Source organism: Ambystoma mexicanum, chromosome 1p, assembly GCF_040938575.1.
Source record: "Ambystoma mexicanum isolate Mex_15411 chromosome 1p, UKY_AmexF1_1, whole genome shotgun sequence".
Classification (NCBI taxonomy): domain Eukaryota; kingdom Metazoa; phylum Chordata; class Amphibia; order Caudata; family Ambystomatidae; genus Ambystoma; species Ambystoma mexicanum.
Window position 1 is genome coordinate 572,890,797 of NC_090921.1, and position 21,852 is coordinate 572,912,648.

General features: G+C 46.8%; 1 protein-coding gene across 2 annotated transcripts in view; it reads right to left on the reverse strand.

Annotated features, from left to right (window-relative positions):
* Positions 1-21,852, reverse strand: part of AP3D1 (adaptor related protein complex 3 subunit delta 1) — a 2,198,421-nt gene that overhangs the window by 1,573,754 nt on the left and 602,815 nt on the right. For both annotated transcript variants that reach the window (XM_069649511.1, XM_069649512.1), the window contains exon 7: positions 16,091-16,230. In XM_069649511.1, the coding sequence (XP_069505612.1) occupies positions 16,091-16,230 (140 nt within the window). The remainder of the gene's footprint in view (positions 1-16,090; positions 16,231-21,852) is intronic.

Here is a 21,852-nt window from a genome sequence, read left to right on the forward strand (position 1 = left end):
CCCATGGGCAGAGATGGAGCAAGGGATGGCACAGTCAGGGTGGGGGCGAGTGGAACGCTGAATAGCCATGAGTATCAATGTAATCTGCTGGAATGCAAGAGGGCTTAATAGCTATGTCAGCGAAACAGGGTTCAGACATAATTGGTTAACAAAGATATAGGTGGCCCTCCTACAAGAAACGGACTTCAACATGAAAAGAACTTGAAAGAGCTTTGGCAAGCATGCGTGGGAGCGTCTAGGCAAGCATGATTATAGTAAATATGTGGAGAGATTCCACGAGGGTGGAGATAAAACAGAGAGACTGCTTACCTGGCTGTGTCGGGTGGATGAGAGGAGGGGTATGATTAGCTCCATCAAAGACAAGTGTGGAGAAGAGTGGAAAGCCCAAAGTGAAATTAATGCAACTTTTAGTCGGTTTATCCGACGTTTATATGACGCCGGCAAGGACGGGTGCACTAGAGATTTGGAGGATGTCTGGACAGAAATAGACTTGCCCCACCTAGAGCGAGCAAGCAGAGGCGTTACATGCCCCATTCACAATGTAAGAACTGCGGGCGACCATACACTCCTTGTCCTCTGTTAAAGCACCAGGGGCAGAAGGGCTTCCGGCTGTATTTTATAGGGAATTTGCAGGAGATCTTGCACCGCACTTGTTGCAGATGCTTGAGGAGGCAATCGAGGTGGGATTACTGATGGTGAGTTTTCGGGAATCCAACATGGTGCCAAAACTTAAGCCTGACAAGCTGCAGCTTGAATGTGGATCGTATAGGCCACTCTCAATGACCAACCAAGTCTGCAAACTCTTTGCAGCAATGTTGGTGAATAGCTTGAAGGGGGGTGATTGACACTTTGGTACACCCCGACCAGGCGGGATATGTTACCGGGAGAAACACGTCCTGGAAATTGCGCAGGCTGCATCACGTCATGGACAAGACCAGGGGAGTGGAGGGAGAATACGCCGTAGCCTCACTAGACGCGATAAAGGCTTTTGACTCGGTAAGGTGGGATTGGGTGCATGTGGCACTTTGGAGTAGGGCCGCGCTTCGCACGGTGGGTGTGCCTGTTGTATGAAAAACCATTGGCCCGAGAGTGCACCGGCAAACATCTCAGAGGCGTGGGAGCTGGGAAGAGGTACAAGGCAGGGGTGCCTGCTCTCCCACATGCTTTTTAACCTAGCGCTGGAGCCCCTACGGGCAACCTCCAGATAGACTTCAGGGAGGCACGCATACCAACATTAGGGGAATAGATATATATATATATATAAATATATATATATGGTCTTGCTGTATGCAGACGATATGCTGCTCTACATACAGAACCCTGAAATTAACCGACCATACCTATTAGAGTTGTTGGACAGATTTGCAAAGTTGTCCGGAATAACTATTAGTAGAGAGCAGTCGAGGTTGTTCTTGCTTGCGAGCTTGGCGGTGCTCGGAAGGCGGCACCACCCGTATTCAGGGCTGCAGACACCTTTCGATATTTAGGGGTGGACATCCACCACAACCCCAAGAAAGAGCACAAGGCAAATACACTGAAAGTGTTCAACTGAGTGGAGAACGCAATGTAGTTTTGGCAGAAGCTTCCACTATCAATGATGGGCCGGGCTGTGTTGCTCAGAATGGTGGTGCTGCCGCATTTGTTATACCACTTTGTGAACATACCCCATGAGATTCCGAGATGATTCTTTCGAAAACTGGATGTAACGGTGGGAGGTTTTATTTGGGGAGGCAAAAAGTGCTGTATCTCGTTGGAAGCACTGAGAAGGGATTAAAGGGATGGGGGGGGATGACAATGCATTACTTACCGTAAAAGCATTTCTGATGGTTGTATCTGCTTAGATTCACATGCTGTGCATAGGTCCGACATCCAGTGGTCACTGCGGAGTATTGCATTTTGTTTTTCGTAGTCGAAAAGGGACGTCGACAAGGCGTGTCTGAAACACTATCCCTATAGTGACGTGCGTTGTACCCACAATCCCTCACGCGTCGAGGTCCCTCTGTTTGTATTTTTCTGCCCTGAGGGAGCCTTCGAGACGTGAGTGAGAACAGAAAAGAGAGATATAAAAGGAAATCTATGTTCCTTCCATCCGAGCGGGGAGGAAGGGTGGGCGCATGTGAATCTAAGCAGATACAACCATCAGAAATGCTTTTACGGTAAGTAATGCATGGTCTTCTGATGTTTGTTAATCTGCTTAGAATCACATGCTGTGCATAGACTAGCGAGCAGTACCCGGAGTTGGCGGTGGGTTATGAGAAGGAACAGTAGAGAAAAGATGTCTTAATACTGCCTGTCCCACCTGGGAGTCAGATCTAGAGTGTGCATCTAGACAGTAGTGTTTTGTAAAGGTGTGCACAGAACTCCAGGTAGCCGCTTTGCAGATGGACTCAAGGGGAACATTTGCAATGAATGCTATGGACGCCCCCGTGCCTCGAGTAGAATGTGCTCTTGGCCTAAAGGGCAGTTCTCTCTTAGCAAGAGTATAGCAGAGAGTGATGCATTGAACAATCCATCTAGAAATAGTGGACTTTGAAACTGCATCCCCTTCTCTTCCTGCTGCCACCGAGACGAAGAACTGATTAGTCTTCCTCAGTGGTCTGGTTCTTTCCATGTAGAACATGACCGCTCTGCGCACATATAGTGTTTTTTAGAGTCCTTTCGCCCAAGTTGGAAGGATTTTGAAAGAACGCTGGTAGTTCTATAGACTGGTTTACGTGGAATTTTGAGATGAATTTCGGAGCAAACCTTGGGTGAGTGCGTAGAACCACCTTATCTCTGTGAACTGTAACAAAGGGGTCTAGAACAGAAAGAGCCTGAAGTTCACTTACTCTCCTGATGGAGGTGATAGCTATTAAAAAAGCAGTCTTAATAGTGAGGTGTTTAAGAGATGCTTTGTGCATGGGTTCGAATGGTGAGCCCATGAGTCTGGTAAGTACCACATTAAGGTCCCATCCGGGAGCTGGGTCAGCTATCAGGGGGTGTATTCTCTTTACTCCCTCCATGAAGGCCTTTATAACAGGGATCTTCCACCACGACACCTTGAGTTGGGAAGTGGTGTATGCAGAAAGTGCCGCTAGGTGGACTTTAATGGAATTGAACACTAGACCTGAATCCAATAGGTGGGTCAGGTATAGAACAATATGTGTGGGAGAGCATTCAATCGGGTTGATGCTCTGTAACGCTCACCTGATTCTCGCAGAGGCGCCGGTCTTGACTGGGCGACTACCGTATCTTCAAAGGTGATGTGCAGCACCCGGTTGGCTCTTTGGGCTGGACCTCTGTGCCCTGTATGCCTGAAGTGCAGAGTAAGATGTCTGCAGATAGAAAATACGGGGTTAATGAACTGGGGTTATTGGGGTGTCCCTATCTCTTTCCTCTTCTCCTCTCCTGTAGACCCCCACAGGTTAACGCTCTCACCTTAGGTAAGTGAATGCCGAGCTCTCCATCTGCCTCGGGGCAGGGTGCTGTAGCCAGTTTCTTCACTGGATAGGTAGCGCAGGCCTCTTGACTTCAGAGGACTGCTGTCCGTCGTTTACTGCACGAACGGTAAGTTTCGAGTAACTCAAATGTCTTTAAAGTCTTTAATAATGATGTCTCTTGTTTTGCAGGGTTCCGGCGATGGCGGATGACGGGCTGAAGTGAGGTGAAGATGGAGCCCGTAGGATGAATAGAAGCGCCTGGAAGCACGTAAGTAAGCGCTTGTTGCCAGCTTCACAAAGCGCTCTAACTGTCTTTTTATTTTGCAGGTACAAGTTCGGAGCGGCTGCAGGGTGCCGGGATACCCACTGGGTTAGATGTGGAAAGGAGTAATGGCACGTGAGTATTAAAGTTCCCCAATGTCTTTAAACGCACCTTGTTTTGTCTTTCAGATGCGAGATGCAGCGCCGACGGCCTCCGGAGCGTGCGAAGAGTTGGTAAGCTTTTGTCTGTCAGATGCCAGAATGCAGTGTGAAGACCTCCGGAGCGCACGAAGAGTAGGTAAGCCTTTGCCTTTCAGATGCCGGAATGCTAACCTGTTCTTTCTTGTCTTTATAGGTGTTGCTGAAGACTGGATTCAGGATGGTAAGCCTTTTTCCTTAGGCCCAGGACCGGATGCAGAAGACATGTTGAGCGTTCTGCTGCAGAGGGTGCAGAATAACGCAAAGCAAGATTCATCCACCGGGTGTGGTTTAAATAGCCTCCTGTAGTGCTTAGGTGTCTCCTTCCACAGCCACGCCTAAGTAAGAAAAGAGTTCCTGGTAAAAAAGAGTTACTGCCTTCCAGAAGAGTTCCAGTGTTCTGAATCTAGGGAGTGGCTCCAGCCCCACCCAACAGGAAAAGTAGTTCCAAACAGAAGAGGATCAGAGGCTCAACTGGCAGGCAAGTAAGCAGCATGGTCTGCTGCAGGTAAGTCCACCCAAGCATTTTGAGCCCGGCGCTTCCAGCGCTGGGACTGGGCATATTTATGAGCCTGGTGCCACTGGCGCCAGGACTGGGTCCAAAAGGTCCCAATTGGGACTGGTTGGCACTCGGAACCTGGGTTATGGATCTGCTTCCAAGGGAGTTGGGAAAACCCTGACGTTTTGGAAGCAGAGATCATGACATGCTCTTACCCCTGCACCAGATGACAAACCTCTTCCATTTGCTAGAATAGCAGTGGCGAGTGTTAGGTTTTCTGGCTTCCCTGAGGATGTCCATGCATCTCTGCGGGAGCTGTAGATGTCCGAATTCTATGATCTCAGGAGCCAAGCTGCTAAGTTCATGTTCTGGGGGGCATGGATGTAGGGTCCCGCCCTTGTCTTGTGACAGCATGTTGTACGGACAGGGGAGTTTCACTGGGGGAGATAGAGACATCTCCATCAAGTGAGCGAACCATGGCGGTCGGGCCCACATTGGGGCCACCAGTATCATGGTTACTTGTTCCTGGTGCATCTTGTGCACCACCTTGTTGAGAAGGGGAGTCGGGGGGGAAAAGCGTAAACAAATTTCCCTGACCATTGTATCGACAGACCGTTCCCCTTGGATTGGTTCTGGGGGTAACTGGAGGCGTAACTTAGGCATTGTGAGTTCTTCAGGGTTGCGAACAGGTCTATTTCTGGGAATCCCCATTGTGTGAAGACATCGAGGACGATGTTTTCGTGCAGTCGCCATTCGTACTCTTCGGGCAGGGGGAAATCTCTGCTGAGTTTGTCTGCCAGCAGATTGAGTTCCCCTGGTACATGTTGTGACAGTAGGAACATGTTTTGTTTGAGAGCCCACTTCCATATATTTTGGGCCAGTTTGGACAGTCCTGGAGAGTGGGTTCCCCCCTGCTTGTTGATGTAATACATGGCTGTGGTGCTGTCTGTAAGGACCATCACTGTCCTGCCTTGTAGGTGTTCCTGGAAGGCTTTTAGCGCTTTGAACACCGCTAGTAGCTCCAGAAGATTGATGTGTTTGGATGCTACGTTCGGAGTCCACACTCCGTGAGCAGTCTGATGGGATAGGTGAGCCCACCATCCTGTGAGGGATGCGTCTGTGGTTAGAGTGGCTTCCGCCGCGGGTGTGGCAAAGGGTTTCCCTTTTCCCAGGTTTTCCTTTGTCCACCACCGTAGCGCGAGAACTAAGGCCTGCGAGACCACCACTAGATCGTCCCATAGTCCGCTGGCCTGACACCACTGGCTGTTGAGCCACTCTTGCATTAGGCGCATGCGCAGGCGCGCGTGAGGTACCAAATAAATACACGACGCCATCATGCCTAGCAAGCGCATTGCTTTGCGTACCGTCACCTCTCGACCGGTCACATATTGAGGGATCTGAAACAGCATGTTTTGGACCCTCTCTTTGGAGGGGAAGACGAGGCCGTCCTTTGTTTGAATTAGAGCCCCTAGGAATTGTTTGATTTGGCTGGGGTCTAGGCTGGACTTCTTTTCGTTGATGGAGAAGTCCAACTGGAACAAAAGGTCTACAGTCTTTTGGGTATTGGAGAAGCATGTTTCGTAAGAATCCCCTGTTATGAGCCAGTCGGCGAGGTAAGGGTAAGCTGGGATGGACAACCTGCGCAGGTGGGCCGCTGCCACTGCCAGCACCTTCGTGAATACCCTTGGTGCTGATGCTATGCCGAAGGGTAGCACTCTGAACTGGTAGCGTTTGCCCTCTATCATGAACCTGAGGTATTTTCTGTGCGCTGGCAACATTAAAATATGAAAGTAAGCATCTTTCATGTCTAATGTTGTCATGTAATCTCCCTGTGATAGCAGTGGGATCACTTCCTGTAAGGTCACCATACGAAACTTTTGGGGTTTGATAAACTTGTTCGCTGGGCGCAGATCTAATACAGGGCGCATGGTTAGATCCTTTTTGGGTACAAGGAAGTACACTGAATAAATACCTTCCGTTACCTGAGATAGAGGCACGACCTCTATGGCTCCTTTTCCCAGCAGTTGTTGTACTTCTTGGAGAAGGATGGTAAGATGTTCCGGTGTCATGCGTCGTCCCCTCGGGGGTTTGTATGTTGCGGAACTGTTGAATTCGATGCAGTATCCGTGGGCTACGGTGGAAAGTACCCAGCGGTCTGACGTTATACCCTCCCATGCTGGAAGAAAGGATGTTATCCGGCCCCCGACCGGTGTTGCATGGGAGGGGACGCGAATCTTCGCGTCACTTGGAGTTGTTGGGGGCTTGGGAGCCTCTGGGGGTGGACCCCCGGCCTCTTCCTCTGCCCCGGCGCTGGCCTCTTTGGCTGTAATGCCCACTATTGGTCTGGAAATTGGTGGCAGGGTACTGTTGCTGCTGGTTTTGTTGTTGGCGTTGGCCACGAAAAAAGCGTTTGTTGCCATAGCCGCGCCTGGTAGAGGGCTTAGAGATTTGGTCAAGAGTTTTGATAGTATCAAACTCTTTTTTAGCCATCTCCAGAGCCTCATCCACCGCTTTCCCGAAGAGGTTTGAGTCTTCAACAGGTTTATTTATTAAAGACGCCTGTGTCTCCGGTTTGAACCCTGAGTTGCGCAGCCATACGTGGCGTTTTAGGAGTATTCCCTGAACCAGGGAACGTCCCGCTGTTTCTGCAGCATCCAGAGAGTTCTTTACAATACTCTGGTTGACCTGGGTTCCTTCGCCAATAGTTGTAAGCAGGCGTGTACGTAGTGGTTCCGGCGCTTCTTCAGCGTCTCTGCGCAGTTTGGCCCACTGCGCGTCCGCATAGCTAGCGAGCAAAGAATTGTTGTTCGCAATTCTTGCCGAAAAGGCAGCCGAGGATGTAACTCTTTTTGCAAGGGCATATAACCGCTTGCCCTTCTTGTCAGGTGGTGCCTCACTGGTGGAAAGTGGTACCCCTGCCCTCTTTCTTGTATTGGTTACTACCAGGGAATCCGGAATGGAATGTCCCCTGATGTACAGCGGGTCTGAGGGTGAAGGAGTGAAAAGTTTTTCAATTCTAGGATTGACCCCTCTGATTAGTGCAGGTGTGGAAAGCGAAGGGATGATTCTTCTCTTCACCGAAGCGAGGAGGGGAATGGTCTGACTGACCGGGGGTTTCTCCTTAATTACTCTTTCCACAAAGTCTAATTCAGGAGAGAGCTCCCCAGTGTCCAGTTCGAAATGTGCTGCTGCTCTGCGCAACAGGGCATTGAAAGTGGGCTGATCGTCAATGGGAGACGTGTTTCTAATAGGTGAATTGTCAGGAGGATTTAGGTTCAGGACATCAGTGTCGGAATATATTGATGGGGATTGCCAGGGGTGAGAAGGTCCTTCTTCTGGATTTTCTCCCAAGCCTTCTCCTACCAAGTCTGGGCTGTCTTCCAGACCTTCCTCCTGGTTCCGTCCCTCTTCATCGTCCATAAAATCATCCTCTTCCTCAAAGTAATGTTCTTCCCCAGTGAGGTCACACACACTATGGAGGTCTGAGGCTGTGTCCTGGTGGGGATTGACTAGTCTCAGAATTTTGGCCCTGGGGTCCTCCTGAGGCCCTTCTCTTATTCTCTTGGGAGTGGGAGGGTTCTGGGTATTCATAAACCTCTCCATTCTTTCCATGCAGAGATGGAGCCTTTCCATGGTTTCATGGGGTACCCCTGAGCGGTCTAGCGGGGGAAAAATAGTGTCTTGTAGCTGAAAACGGCTCAACCTCTCCCACAACGTCAAGGAAAGTGTCCCGTCGCCCTCCGAAAAGCCTTCAGGTGTGTTGGGGGTCCCCTCGACTGAAGGGGGTAGTCCCTGCCTTTCTTCGGGCTTTTTCGGCGTGTCTTTCGACCTCTGCGTAGCGCTCGACGTGTCTTTCGGCGTACGCTTGTGGGCGTCGGCTACCACGATCCTCGCCAAGCTCTCAGCGACTCGTTTGTCAGCAGAGGGCTGTGGTTTCGACGTTATGGGTGTCGATCGCTCTACGGCGGCATGCGCTTTCTGCTGATGCGCGCCGGCCGATGATTTGGGGGCGGCGCCCTTATTTGCCGAAAGCCCAGTTGCTGGTCGCGGCTGCGGTTGCGAGAGGGGCTTCTAACCCAAACGGTCCGAGGAGGCCGCCGGTGGAACCTGCGTCTCCTTGGGCGCTGATGCTCTCTTCGCCTTCGACGAAGAAGAGCCATGGGTTGTGTGCTTATGTGTGGTCTTGTGTGCGTCAATGTCGCCGGGGTGTTCATCCCCATAAGTAGGGCGTGAGCCGAGCCCGTCGGGGCCGGGGACAGACGAAGCGCGTGTGCGCTCTTTAGGGGGGTTTTCGACTTCCGTAGCGGAGGTCGTGTTATCACGTTCCTCGTCACTGTCGGTGGTAGCAACGGTGGGTGAAGCGTCGGCCTTCGACATAGCGTAAGCCGCCCACCTCTTGACCCTACAGTCTTTTAGAGTCTTTGGCTTAAGAAGCCGACAAGCCGTGCAACCTTCCTCTTTGTGATCGAGGGGCAAGCAGCGGTTACACCGTGAATGCTTGTCCTTCCAAGTAAACTTGCCCTTGCAAAGCGGGCAAAACCTAAAGGGTGTCCTCTCCATAGCCGAGGCAATAAATCGTGATAACCACCCCAAGGGGAAAAGGAAAGGCATTCTCAGAAAAGAACCAGAGATGTCCCACGACCCCCACTCTCCCTACTGTATATGGCCTGCGAGGCCAGGCCACGTGTTCGGCAACGCCGAAGGATCTCCTCCGCTCGTCCCCTCTGTCGAAGATCTTGCTCGGCAGAGACAGCTTCACAACAGCGTCGAGGGAGGGATCGATATGTTCTATATTAATATAGGAAAACGACCAAAGGTCGAGGAGATGAAATCTGCAATGTCTCTCGAGGAGCTCCGCGTAAAGGCGACCATAAGCTGGGCGGAAAAAAACAATCTGAGGGACCTCGACGCGTGAGGGATTGTGGGTACAACGCACGTCACTATAGGGATAGTGTTTCAGACACGCCTTGTCGACGTCCCTTTTCGACTACGAAAAACAAAATGCAATACTCCGCAGTGACCACTGAATGTCGGACCTATGCACAGCATGTGATTCTAAGCAGATTAACAAACATCAGAAAAGAGTGTTACGCTCACCTGGTATCCACAGGGACGCCACCCAGCCAGGTAACTCGCTGGTATGCTTCTCAGCTTTGCCCCGATGTGGTCTGCGGGAAAGGTTCTGCCTGAAAATACAGGAGGACTGTGTTCAAGACTGACCGACTGGGGTAAGTATCCTCCCTCCACCCCCGTATGATTTCAGTCCCTCTGGCGCCCTCTCCTCACCTTGTGGTAGAATTAGGCGTGCTCTCCATCCTGCCTTCTTTCAGGGGCGCGTTCTTTTTCATGGGCGAGTGTGGTCCAGTTACTTCACTGACGTCGGCCTGTTTGATATTGTTCAGGTAGGTCTTATTGCTGTTCTTTAGTTTTGTTGCTATCCTGCATGCCTTTCTTTGTTTGAAATGTCTCTTATTTCTCCCTTAGGTATGCAGAGCTTCAGCGCGGCGAACTGGCTTGGTTGAGCCCTGCTGGTAAATGATGGCGCATTAAGAGCGCTATGAAGCGGTAAGTAAGCGCGATGCGCAGCGCTGCAAAGTTTTGCCTTTGCTAACCTGTGTTTTCCTTCCTTGTAGGTCGCGGTGTTCTTCAGTGCGAGTGGAATGTCTGGAGTAGTGCCAGCCGAGAGGTGACCAGCCAGGTAAGCCTTTTGAGCAGTTCGTAATTTTTAAATGTCTCTACTGCTTTCTTTAATGTTGCCTCTATCTTCCACTTTCAGGTTGTTCTGTCCGGGAGGCATGCAGATTCGAGGAAGCTGTTCTCAGTAGCTGCATGTGTTTAAAGATGAAGACTGCAGGTAAGATACTGCTGCTAATGATGTTCCTTTTTTCTCTTTGCAGCTTCTGCTTCTCCGAGGTTCGAGGGAATAGCTGGACACGGTGAGCGTCACGTTACAAGCTGCAAAGTAATGCGAAATGTGTTGTCTTGCTCGGGTGTGGTTTAAATAGCCCCAAAAAAATAGTCCAGGTAAAGTAATCCCTAGGCTACCACATCCAAAACACTAGACCGCATAGCTTGGTTCTTAGGAACAAAACTATGTGGATGCCTCCATGTTGGCTGACAATACAATAAAGTAGTTCCCAAGCACATTGTTTTTCATGGAGTATGAGCCTGGCGCCTTTTGAAGAGGATGCCAGGCTCTAGAGGCCCGAGTCCTAACTCCACCTGGCCAATGGGTTTGGCTAGAGGGGGTTTTGGGCGAGGGCCGTGACAGAGTGCCACATTTCAAGGTGTACTACCTCGCTGGTCAGCTGCAGTTTATCATGGCCCGGCTGGCGGATGAAGCCTCTCTAGATACCTACTTGCTGCGCAACAAAGTCACACCCTACTTTCTGAAAGAGGTGCTTTGGGCAGAGGGAACTGGTCAGGTAGGTACGTCCCGACTGGTAGCACTGGGGCGGAAATTGTGGCAAAGACTTGAAGATGGTAGGTAAGCAACATCCGTACTCCCCCAATATTCTTCTGGCAGCCGTTGGTGGGGGGGTACCTAAACAGAGCTCAAAGCATAAGGCACCATTGGGAGCCAAATGGGGTGATCACTTTAGGAGACCTGTGCTGGGAGGGGTCTTTGGTGGAATTCTATACAATAACCCTCGGCCACAGTCTTTAACGCCTCCTGATCTGAGGTAATTCCCTGCCATGCATGGGTGAATTATATTATTTGACCTCCTAGCGGAGATGCATGGAAGGGAACCCTGACTGCTGAGTCATTTGTTTTGGGGGATTTGTGGGGTAGTCTTTAGTGGCTGTGCCCCTACCCCTACCTTTCCCACAGCAAAATCCTTGCTGTTGTGTGGTTTGCAATGCAGCCAAATACCCTTCAGCAGAATATCATGAGGTGCTATAAAAAAGGATTGTGAATGTTTGGAGAAGGACTGGGGCCAAAAGGACTACAGGGTGTTAAAAATACTGCGCTGAACAAATGTTTTATTAGATATTTGGTTGAGAGTGCTTCATCCACTGCTTTCTCAAATAAAGGTATCGGTTTATTGATGAGTGTTGCTTGAGTCTCTGGCTTGAAACCTGAGTTAGGAAGCCAGGCGTGGCGTTTAAGTAAGGGGGACACTGATAAAACAATGCCTGCAGTTTCTGCAGAGTCCAGAGTCTTTTTTATACTATTGTGTCTCACTTGCCTGCCCTCTTAACTATAGATCGCAGCTGAGATTTAGTAGGTTCAAAGTAAGCCCCATTGAACATCACTATAGCTAGCGAGGAGAGTGGTGTTGGTTGCAATACAAGTGGAATATGCCGCTGAAGCTGTAACGTTTTTCCCCAGGGCATAAAGCTTCTTACACTCCTTTTTGGAGGGTGCTTCTGTAGTGGATAGGGGAACCCCACCCATTTCCTTGTAGCAGTGAACACCAATGAATCTGGGACCGCATGACTCTGAAGGTACAGGGTGGTCAGATGGGGATGCCTTAAGCATTAACCGCACGTGTGAGAGGGAGTGCCCAAAGAAGGCGCAAATCTCTGACAGAATTAAGGAAGGGCATGGACTGACTGATTTCAAAATGTCTTCCCCAAAGTCAGGGTCAGACACTGTTTGTGTATATATTTTTTAATGTTCTGTAACTTTATCAGAATGTTATGAAAAAGCAATTTGCCATCAATTGGGGGAGAAACCCCTGGCTGATCAGTACCACAAATACTACATCCGGCTCAGCGTCATGATGTGTAGGAGTAGTTGGCCATGTATTCTTATCAGTAGTATCCTGAAGACATGTGTCTGGATTTTGAGTGTTGGCCCCTTGGTCTTGATCATAGTAAAAATCAGCCTGATGATTTTGATCATCTTGAAAAATATTAGCGGATTCATAAGCAATATGTGAAACAAGCTGAATAGGAGAGGCTTGAAGCCTGGGAGATTTAGGTATTTAGCTCCTCTTCTAAGAACAGTTATTTTTCTTAAGGAAAATTGTTCTGAAAAAGAAATGAACTCAGACATTTTGTCCATAGTCTGCTCAAGCCCTTTCCTAGTCCTGGTGTCTGTGGAAGAGGGACAGCCATTTGATCCGCGTTAGAGGGACTTTGCAGGGACTGAGACAAAGTTTCAGTAGCCCTGGATACAGAGGGAGAGGTAGGCTGGGCCCCCATACTACTAGGCTGTTGAGGTGTTCTATTGTGTTTTTCCCTTAATATGGGATGATAATGCTATTTTGACTTAAGTTTCAACGTATGCAAAACGGCCTTCAAAGTTTTAGGGGAGGCACCTTGACTATGAACAGACTCAGAACCAGAGAATGTGGATGTTTTCCGGGTTTTGCCGAAGCTTTCAACGTACCTGTTCGTGCCGCTGGCTTTTTTGACAATCCCTTCGAAGAGTGCCAATGGGTTTTGTGCTTATGGGATTGAGCATGCACGTGTGTTCCGTTGTCGCCAGAGGACACCCCTGTAGCAATGCTTTCGGCATGCCAAGTGGGGCCCGGGACGGACACGCAGGAGACTTTAGACTACACCGGGTTGTCTTCAGCATCCGAACTGTAGCTGCTGCTGCTGTAGTCTTCGTCATTAGCAACCGCGCCGGTGGGGGAAAGGGATTCGACCTTCATGACGTAGGCTGCCCACCGCTTAGTGCGCCAATCTAAGAGTTTTAGGCGTAAAATAATTGACAGGACTTGCAACGCAGTCCGTCATGATTCTGAGGATAACTATTATTGCACTCTTTATGAGTGTCTTTCCAAGGAAATTTCTTGTTGCAGGAAGGACAGAACTTACTTAAAGATGTTCTTTCCATGGTTAATAGAAACCGAAAGGGCAACCAGAAAAAGGAAAGTATGAGAAAGAGTGAGGAAAGGTAAGAACCTTTCCCGACCCCCACTCTCCCTACTGCAAAGGTTGAAGCCCGAAGAAAGCCACAGGCCGTCGTCAAGAGTTCAGTCGTGGAATTCTTCAGACGGTAGTCTGGAAATGTTCGAAGAAACATTGAAATTGTGCTTCTAGGACGCAATGATATTCAATATACATTTATATCAATATATCTCGTAGCTATGAGCTCTGCATTAATGCGACCAGAGTAGCGGGAAAAAATAATGTGAGGGACCTCGACGCATGAAGAATCATGGGTGCAGTACACATCACATTAGGGATAGTGTTACAATCACGCCCAGTCGATGTCCCTTTTCGAACTTTGAAAATACACACACCAGTTAAATTATGGTGGGTTTAAAAAGACAGCGCCTAACAGAAAAATACAATATATATTCTCGGGAGTAAAAAGGGTTAACAGAGTATGGCTGACCAAATAGGCCACATCAGGTAAGTAAATAAAAATGGAACAGTATTCTCTCAGTAAGGACCCAGTTCATCGGCACACAAAACCAACTAACAGTTAGATACACAGATTAACAATTTAGCTACAATATGCAATACATTCTGCGTGAAGAGCAGTCATGTGTTCTTTCTCAATTAATACAAAGTCACTAATAGACCTCAAAACGTTTCTCTATTGTCATGAACTCTAGGGCCCAAAGCGGGACCAGGGAAAAATGGCAAAGTACAAATAAGTAGCAGTTGAAGTAACGTTGGCAGAGATCCAAAGCTCTCACAGTGGGAACAGCTCAGGGAGTGTGTGCACAGTAAGGTTTTTGCATGATGATTGGGGCTTGATAGGGGTATGTGCGGTCACTGCTTGCTTGAAGCAGAGGCAGCAGGAGTACTAGGATGACAAACCTGTAAAGAGGAGTCGACCTGTCAAAATGAATCATGGCAAGGAGGGATCCACAGCAGTGACACCAGCAACTGAGCATGCAAATAAGTCTCAGTAAGGATCACACTCTCTGGGGAGAACAAAGGATTCAGCAGCCAGGCATGTTCAAAACTGTGGTCAAGATAATTCAGGAACCAAACCACCTCACTCCGATGCAAAATTATACCAAATACAAAACCACACTGTCACAGCTTTCACAAAGTACTTTTTGGTGTACAACTTCAAAGGGAGACTGAGGGATAATATGTCGTTAAAAACACAGAAGTTATCAGCAGTGACACAATGGAAAATGGCAGAAAACGTGTAAAATCCACGTTAATTGCCTCCAGAAATCATCCCTCCAACCAACTAACTGAGGCATCCGTAGTTCCTGCTGCATCGGAGGTGGTCAGGGTTCCTGTCACAGAGTATCATTCATGTACTTCACTGCTTTTTAACTCTGAAATGCAAACAATTCAGGAAAGTACTGCATTAATAATTCTATTTCGATGCTCATTTTACCAGGGTTTTCTTGTTTGCATTGATTTTTTTACTTCCCACCCGATTCCTTATCTCATTGTCTACTTTTCTTCTCGTACTTCTTTGCTGTGTACCCCTCTCTTCTTTGTTATTCTCCATTTTCTTCTTTTTTATGGCTTTCGATAATTTTATTCTTTCACTCACTTATTCATCTTTCTTGCCTTCTCTAGGTCCATACCTCCTTCAATTCGATGTGCCCATTACTTTTTGTTCTCTTTCTTCTTTGGAGTTATTCTAGTCTATCCACGCTTGAGAAAAATTCACACAGATGCTACCCAACGAGAAACCTGCAGTCGGACTCATCAGCTTCTCAGGATTCTAAATTTCGGTGGAAGCGGCTAGGTGGTCGCTCCTTTTCCTTTCTGGCGCCCACCCTGAGCCCTGAAGACGCGTCCGTTTAATCTCTTTTTTCCTCTCCGTCAGAATATTTGGCACCTATGAGTCTATGTGAGCCTGCCCTCCGATTCGCTTAGCGCCTAGATGCCCATGGGTCTTAGTTGCTGCTGTACAAAATTTATAATAATAATAGGTTAAAAAAAACAAAAGAAAAAAAGAAAAAAACTTTGAGTTGCATCCCTCTTCTACACCCACCTTAGCCAAGTTCATGCTTTTTGGGCCATGCTTTTTTCAAATTTCTATTTTAGTTACAGAGAGCGAAAACCTGAAAAGTTGCTAAACTAAACAAAATGTAAACATTTTTTTTAACAATGACAGTTATTTTGAGGATGTCTGTCCGATGATCACAATGTTTAGAAAGAAATTCAGACAGTGAAATGTATGATCTACATTTGATAAAGAAACAAGAAATATAGCTCAGTGGACTAATACAGCTGCTGAAAAGCTGAAGTAATGATTGTGTGGTCACCCTTTCAAATCAGAGGTTTTTATTGATTTCATCTATAGGAACTAAAAAAGAAAATAAGATTATCAAGTGTAACGATTGACCAAAGTTTAATTACAACCTTTGCTAAGGGTGATTTGTGCACTATATACAGTTATTATACACCTGTCCGATATTTCAGAAACATGTATTCCTTTTTGTTTAATGCTCAGTGTGCTAACTGACGCACAGGGTTTTTTTCCACACAGATCCTGGATAATGTGAATATTAGTGAAACAGATGTTTAGCATTAGGGAATGCTGGTTAGTGGACACAGTCCAAACTGGATATAAATTAAATCTGGAAAAGAAAAAATAAGAAATCACAGAACTGTAGAAAATGTTTTCTCCCAGTTATATAAGAGCACATGCTTACCCATGAAGCATTTTTTAATCTAGCTGCTAAATAATTCACTGACAAACCATTTCCGCTCCTTTCCCACATTACTTGTGCAATTACTCTTCTTTCTAAGTGAGAAGATATTTTCCTGCATGCATGGAATGTTAATGAGACTTCGCACAGAGTGTCAGCAGAAGAATGTGTATACTTGCCAGCTTTATAATTTTAATGAGGACCCAGTTGTTTGTCGACGATGTCATCAGTTTAAAGAATAAGGGAGCCAGAGACAGATAGTTCTTGGGATTGCGCCTTGCTAGCTCACAAATAACGTTCACTGCTGCAGACTGAACCCCTGAAAACACAAACCAAACAGAGGAGGTAAGAGTTTATGATATGCTTTGTGTACTAGATGAGAGCTAAAGTGGCATGATCAGATGTTCATAGTTATTTGATTAACGTCTTTAGTTTGCATCGTTAATTTCCAAAACTACACACTTTTAGGACACAGTGGGTAATGAACAGCCTCCTCTCTGCTTAAACATGCTTAACAATGTAACTTACTTATATTCCCTGAGGATTAACTACTGCTTGCTTTTTCCTAATATCTGCCTTTTTAGAGAAGGTTTTATGGTTCACACAGTGCAAGAAAATATTCCGAAAAAATATGCATTCTCAATATCTCAGAAGTCTAAATCTTTATGCATTAATTTCCTCCATTGCAGGCATTGAAATCGCTGGAAAATGGCATCTATTGAACTCCTGCATGTAATCACTAAGAGCATGGTTAGCTTGACACCAACTGCAACCAAGATCTACTTTTGACTCTCAAGCTCAATACATGCCATAAAGTTACAGAAGTCGTACAAATATATCTGTCCAACATTAATTTATTATGTTTGTGATTGTCTATGAAGATACACCAAGAACACTCTAAATATATTAATGGCATAAAATGTCGGATAAAATGCCCCCAAAAAAAGATCAAGTTACTTACTGTAGTGACATCTGTACTCTTAGTCCACTGTCCCCGTTCTGCCATATTTATGGGTGTCTAGCGAAGGGGACGGGACTGAAGTTCTTCTTGCACAGCATAAAAAAAGATTCCTCTTTAAAACAATTTTGTTTTGCACACTGGGGTGCTGCAGAATGGTCATTGATAGCCGCACTGACCCTGCCTACCAGCAACACCCATTAGTCATTGAAGCCGCAAGACGGGTCACTTAAACTATATTCGTATTTATAGGAGGCCGGGCCTAGGGATGTGTGTGGAGGAACACCGACTATGGACCAGAAGTACAGGAGTCATTAAGGGGAGTCATTTTTCTTACTACTTACTATCCTGTCCTCTTTCCTTCATACTTATGGGAGATTGAACCGCAACAACCAAGTGAGGATGGAATTAAAGTCTAACCAAACAAGTTATGTAAACCCACCTGCCAAATCTGCAGTCTTCCCTGGAACCAGACTCCATACAGTAATGTTTGCAAAAAGCAAACAGAGTGGGCCAGGTAGCTAATTTACGGATTATCCAGGGGACATTTATCAGGAATGCAACTGCTTTAGCCTTGGCCACATGTGCGTGAAAGCCTTAAGGGGGTGTTTTCTGCACAAGCCAATCCAACGGGTTACCTGCAACCCTGGCAGCTGCCCCCAAACATAACAGGCTGTCAGACCTTCTAAACTCTGTAGACCAGTCTAAATAGAATTTTAGAGAACCTCTCACAACCAGACAAGGTAAAGTTCTTTTGCCTTCTGTCTGAGAAGAAAAAGACATCTGTAATTCTACTTCTTGATTTATGTGAAAAGAAGAAATCATTTGGGGGTAAAAATGTATATATTTTTTTAATGAATGAGCCCCAACGACCAACTGACCTTGCCGAAAAAGTGTATGGCTCAATAGCCGGCAGGGCTTGAATTTGGCTAATCCTTGTAGCTGAAGTCACGCAACCAAAAAAAGCAGTCTTCCAAGGAACTGTTTTGATATTAACTGAAGCCACAGGGTCAAACAGCTTGTGAGCGAGGGCTGCCAACACGACACATTAATGAACCAGGATGGATGAGGCCATTTACTGGTGGATCCAAGAGTAGGGGGCCTTCAAAATGCCTCTTCAAACAGGATTAGCTGCAGAGATTGACAAACGTTTAGAGCTTAAATAGGCTCCAATGGCTAATAAATATGATCTGCAAGATTGGATCTTGACCCATGAAGAAGCAAAGGTAAGATAGATAGATTATAATCCAAAGAACCAGAGCACAGATCTGAAAAGTGTTAAAGCATCTAGTGGCAAAAGCGTGTCTACTTGCTTTTATACTGCTTCCTAGTAGAGGCTTGCTGGCTGCCTAAATGAACAAATTCTGTTCAGTAAATCCTAAATCATCATTAGCTAGTTCTTCAGGAACCATGACGCTAAGCTCAGCGACCAAAGAAAAGAATGGAGTACTTTGACCCATCATGCTGGTTGAGACAATCTGACAATAACAGGAGGATGAGGGGACCTGACCGCTTTAGCCCCAGAAGGTTTGAGTATCAGATGAGTGCCAATTTAGATCTATCGAAATTAGAGAACAACCTTGGAAGCTGCAGAATTTCAACATGTCTCTCTCCCACAGTATAGAGGAGTTATGTATGATACGCAGGTAAGATATCAACATTTTAAAGATCGCCAAGAGTTCCAGGAAGTTCATATGGAACTCTTCCTCTTATGTGGACCAAAGATACTGCCTTTTTTACTGATCCCGAGTTGCTCTCCAATCTGTGAGGGATGACTCAGATGTTATCATATATCGTGGAGAAAGATCCTGGAAAGGAACTCCAAACTGCAAATTGTATTCATTGTTCCACCACCCTCAATTCCAGCAGCATCAATATTTTGATTGACTGGTTGTCTGGTCCCCGATCCCAGCAAGCTGAGAGATGAAGTTGGGGGAGCCTCATTTTGTGGCAGGCAAATGGAACATATATTATGGAAGCTGCCATGATACCCGGCAGGTGGTGGAACCACCAAGCTGAGATAATCTGATGCTTCAGGAAATGACACGTGGACAATCTGATGCCCTGAATCATCTGCATTGTTCCATTGAACCAGATAAACTTGATATTTTGAGAAAGCAAGAAGAGGGATTTTTTTTTATTCTTCTTCAGATTGACAGACAGACCTACACTGAGTAAGACGACTAGCAATAGCTGAAAGTCATTGCCTGGTGAAAAAGTCTCTATCATGACTAGCCAGTCTTCCAGTTATGGATAAATATGGAACACCTGCGCTTGCAACTTAGCTGCACTGGACTATCTATTTCACAAAACACCAGAGGAGCCGTTTTTAAAGGGGAGAACCTGGTACTAAAAAGGACACCCTCAATTAAAATCCCTAAATGTCTTGTGCGTAGATGCGATCGAAACATGCAGGTAAGCATCTTTAAGATGCACAGCCCACAACCTATATCCCCGGTAGAGGGCCCTTAAGATTTATGCTGGGGAAACCATCTTAGATTTTTCTAAGGGCAAAGAGACATTCAGAAAAGAAAGATCTAAGAAGAAAACATCTAAAACTGTCCTCAGGCCGACCTGGTTCAATTTCGGGAAAGTAAAACGCAGAAAATAAAACCTGCTTCCTCTTTCCACTGCCTTGATTTGAAGAAGAATGGAAAATTCTAGAAAACTGTTAGGCAGAATCCTGTGCAGTTCCCTTGGGAAACACTGCAAGAAGATTAAGACTACAGGAGTAAGCAGTAAACCCAATTGGTAGCAGTCTGCACCACCCAGATTTACCTGGTAGCTGTGGCTGAGCAGTCAGACTTCTCTCAAGATGAATAGGGTAGTATACAGAGGATACACACTAGGGCTAAAAACACAGTAGAGCAAGCAAACACTGACCAGAGCTTAGTATCAAAAGAATATAATTATTTATTTAAAACACACTTTAGGAAATACACTAAGCACTCTAAATCAAAACAAGTTCAAACACAATCAGAAAAGTATACACACCTCCCTTAATAATTATTAGACAAGTCTAGGTCAAAACACCACTATTTGTAAAAACAGATGCGACCGCGTAACTTAGATGGCACTCCAATAATTAAGTTAAAGGGAGAGAAAAAGGCAGGTCATGAAAATAAAACAGTTCCCAACACTTTTCTAAGACCACAGCAAGTTAGTGAAAGCAGAGTCTACTGTAGAGCCAACATTCATAGGCGAAGCCCACTTTAAATGGAGCAAGGCAAAATGTGCCCAAGATCACACAGTTTAAAAAGCACTCAAGTCTTTGCAGAAATGTTCAAAAGAGGTTGGTTTGACGCGAAAGATAAAGTTAGATCTGGGGCCAACCCAGTTGGAAAGCCAAGGATTTAAGGGTCACCTTTAGCAATCCGCAGAAAAGGAGGCCAGGCGGAACACAGTACCTTAAAGAGTGAGGAAGCTCCAGTGGTGGCAGTTGTTCCTGCCAGCGGGTGCAGTTCATGGTCTCCACCAGGGGAAGAGAAGATCTCGTCGAGGAGGAAACTTGGAGTCGTTGCACTGCCCAAAGAAGAGACCAGCCGCGGAGTTCGTTCGGTTAAAAGGTGCATTCCTTTTATTCGCGGTCACAGTGGTGAAGCTTGGCTATGCGGCCGCCGGGGTGCTTGGCACGGGTGATTCGACCAAGGGACGTCCTGGTAGGCGAATGGCGAACTGGTTGTCCCCACCAGCTCAATGGGAGAAGACTCTTACAGCAGAAGATCTTCTCTTGTTGTCGGGAAAGTGGTGAGGCCGTTGCAGCAGGGCTCCACCGATGGTGTCATCGTTGCAGGTGGCTCAGCTTCTCCCCTCTTCGGATTTTTAGGTCCTGTAGCGACTTCTGAAGTTCCAGTCCCCAAAGCCCTGCTTTTATGACAGAAAAACCCCCATTCAACAGCCTAGCTGTCACGTGCCAAGTGGTGAGCCGGGCGGCTCACCACTGGGCCAATCAGAAAAGAGTGTGACTTGGGTTGTTAAGGCAACGCAGTCCAGGGTGCCAATTCCCCCACCCACAAATCCTGTGGAACCCAGAGTGGCACCAGTTGGAGGGCTTCTATGGAGAAGCCTGCCAAAAAGTGGAACAAAGGGCCCGACCTTGGTTGGAGTTACAGAGACGGACACAAACGCCATTTTGGAAAAGAGTTCTGGCGATAAGACCCCCGCGGTGATTTTATATTAAATAAACTGGCGGTATCTTTAACATTGCACCAAAAAGTGGTGCGTTTAAAATCAATGGGAAAATCCCATAGGAAATATTCCGGTGGAATATTTTGCGTGGTAAACACTGCCACCAGCCAGAAACTCGACAAGGGGGGACTGGACAGTGCCCCCTTGGAAACAGACCCAGGGGCAATCGAATTAACCCCTTCCAGTACTTCCACAATATGATGGTTTGTACTGGTTCGGTTCACAATTTTGGACTAGTAAAGCCAATGGTGACTTTACATGCCCTGGGAGACAGTAGTCAGTCCCAGGGTATGGAGTCTATGTTTGAGGGACACTATGACACCCCTGTGTTACTGCACTGAGGGTGCTGTGTAACATACACTAAAACAGATGATACCCTATTGAGTAAAAAGACCCCATAGCCCATAAGCACACAATAAGTCAAAGACATACCTCAAATCATGCCTAAGAGGAGGAGAAAAAGTGTCTCACTCTTAGGAGAAAAAAAAAAAACAAAAATCCAGCAAAGCTACTGGGGGACTCACTAGGTTTGGGAAATTAGCCTTATAAGAGAATTCTCCCTAACAAAAACAGAAGGGGAGTGAGAGGTGAAGGAACTGGAGAGATCAGTAAGCTATGCCCCAAAGATACAATGGAGAGGACCAAAGAAATGCCACGCAAGCCTTGATGGTGCAGAGTCTGTCCCCTACTGGGGGTGGATGCACCTGGACGACAGCTTCATTGTTTAGTAGAGGATCTCTGTTTCTTTCATCTATGAAAGCTAGGAGAGCTGTCATGTTAAACGAGAGCTACATC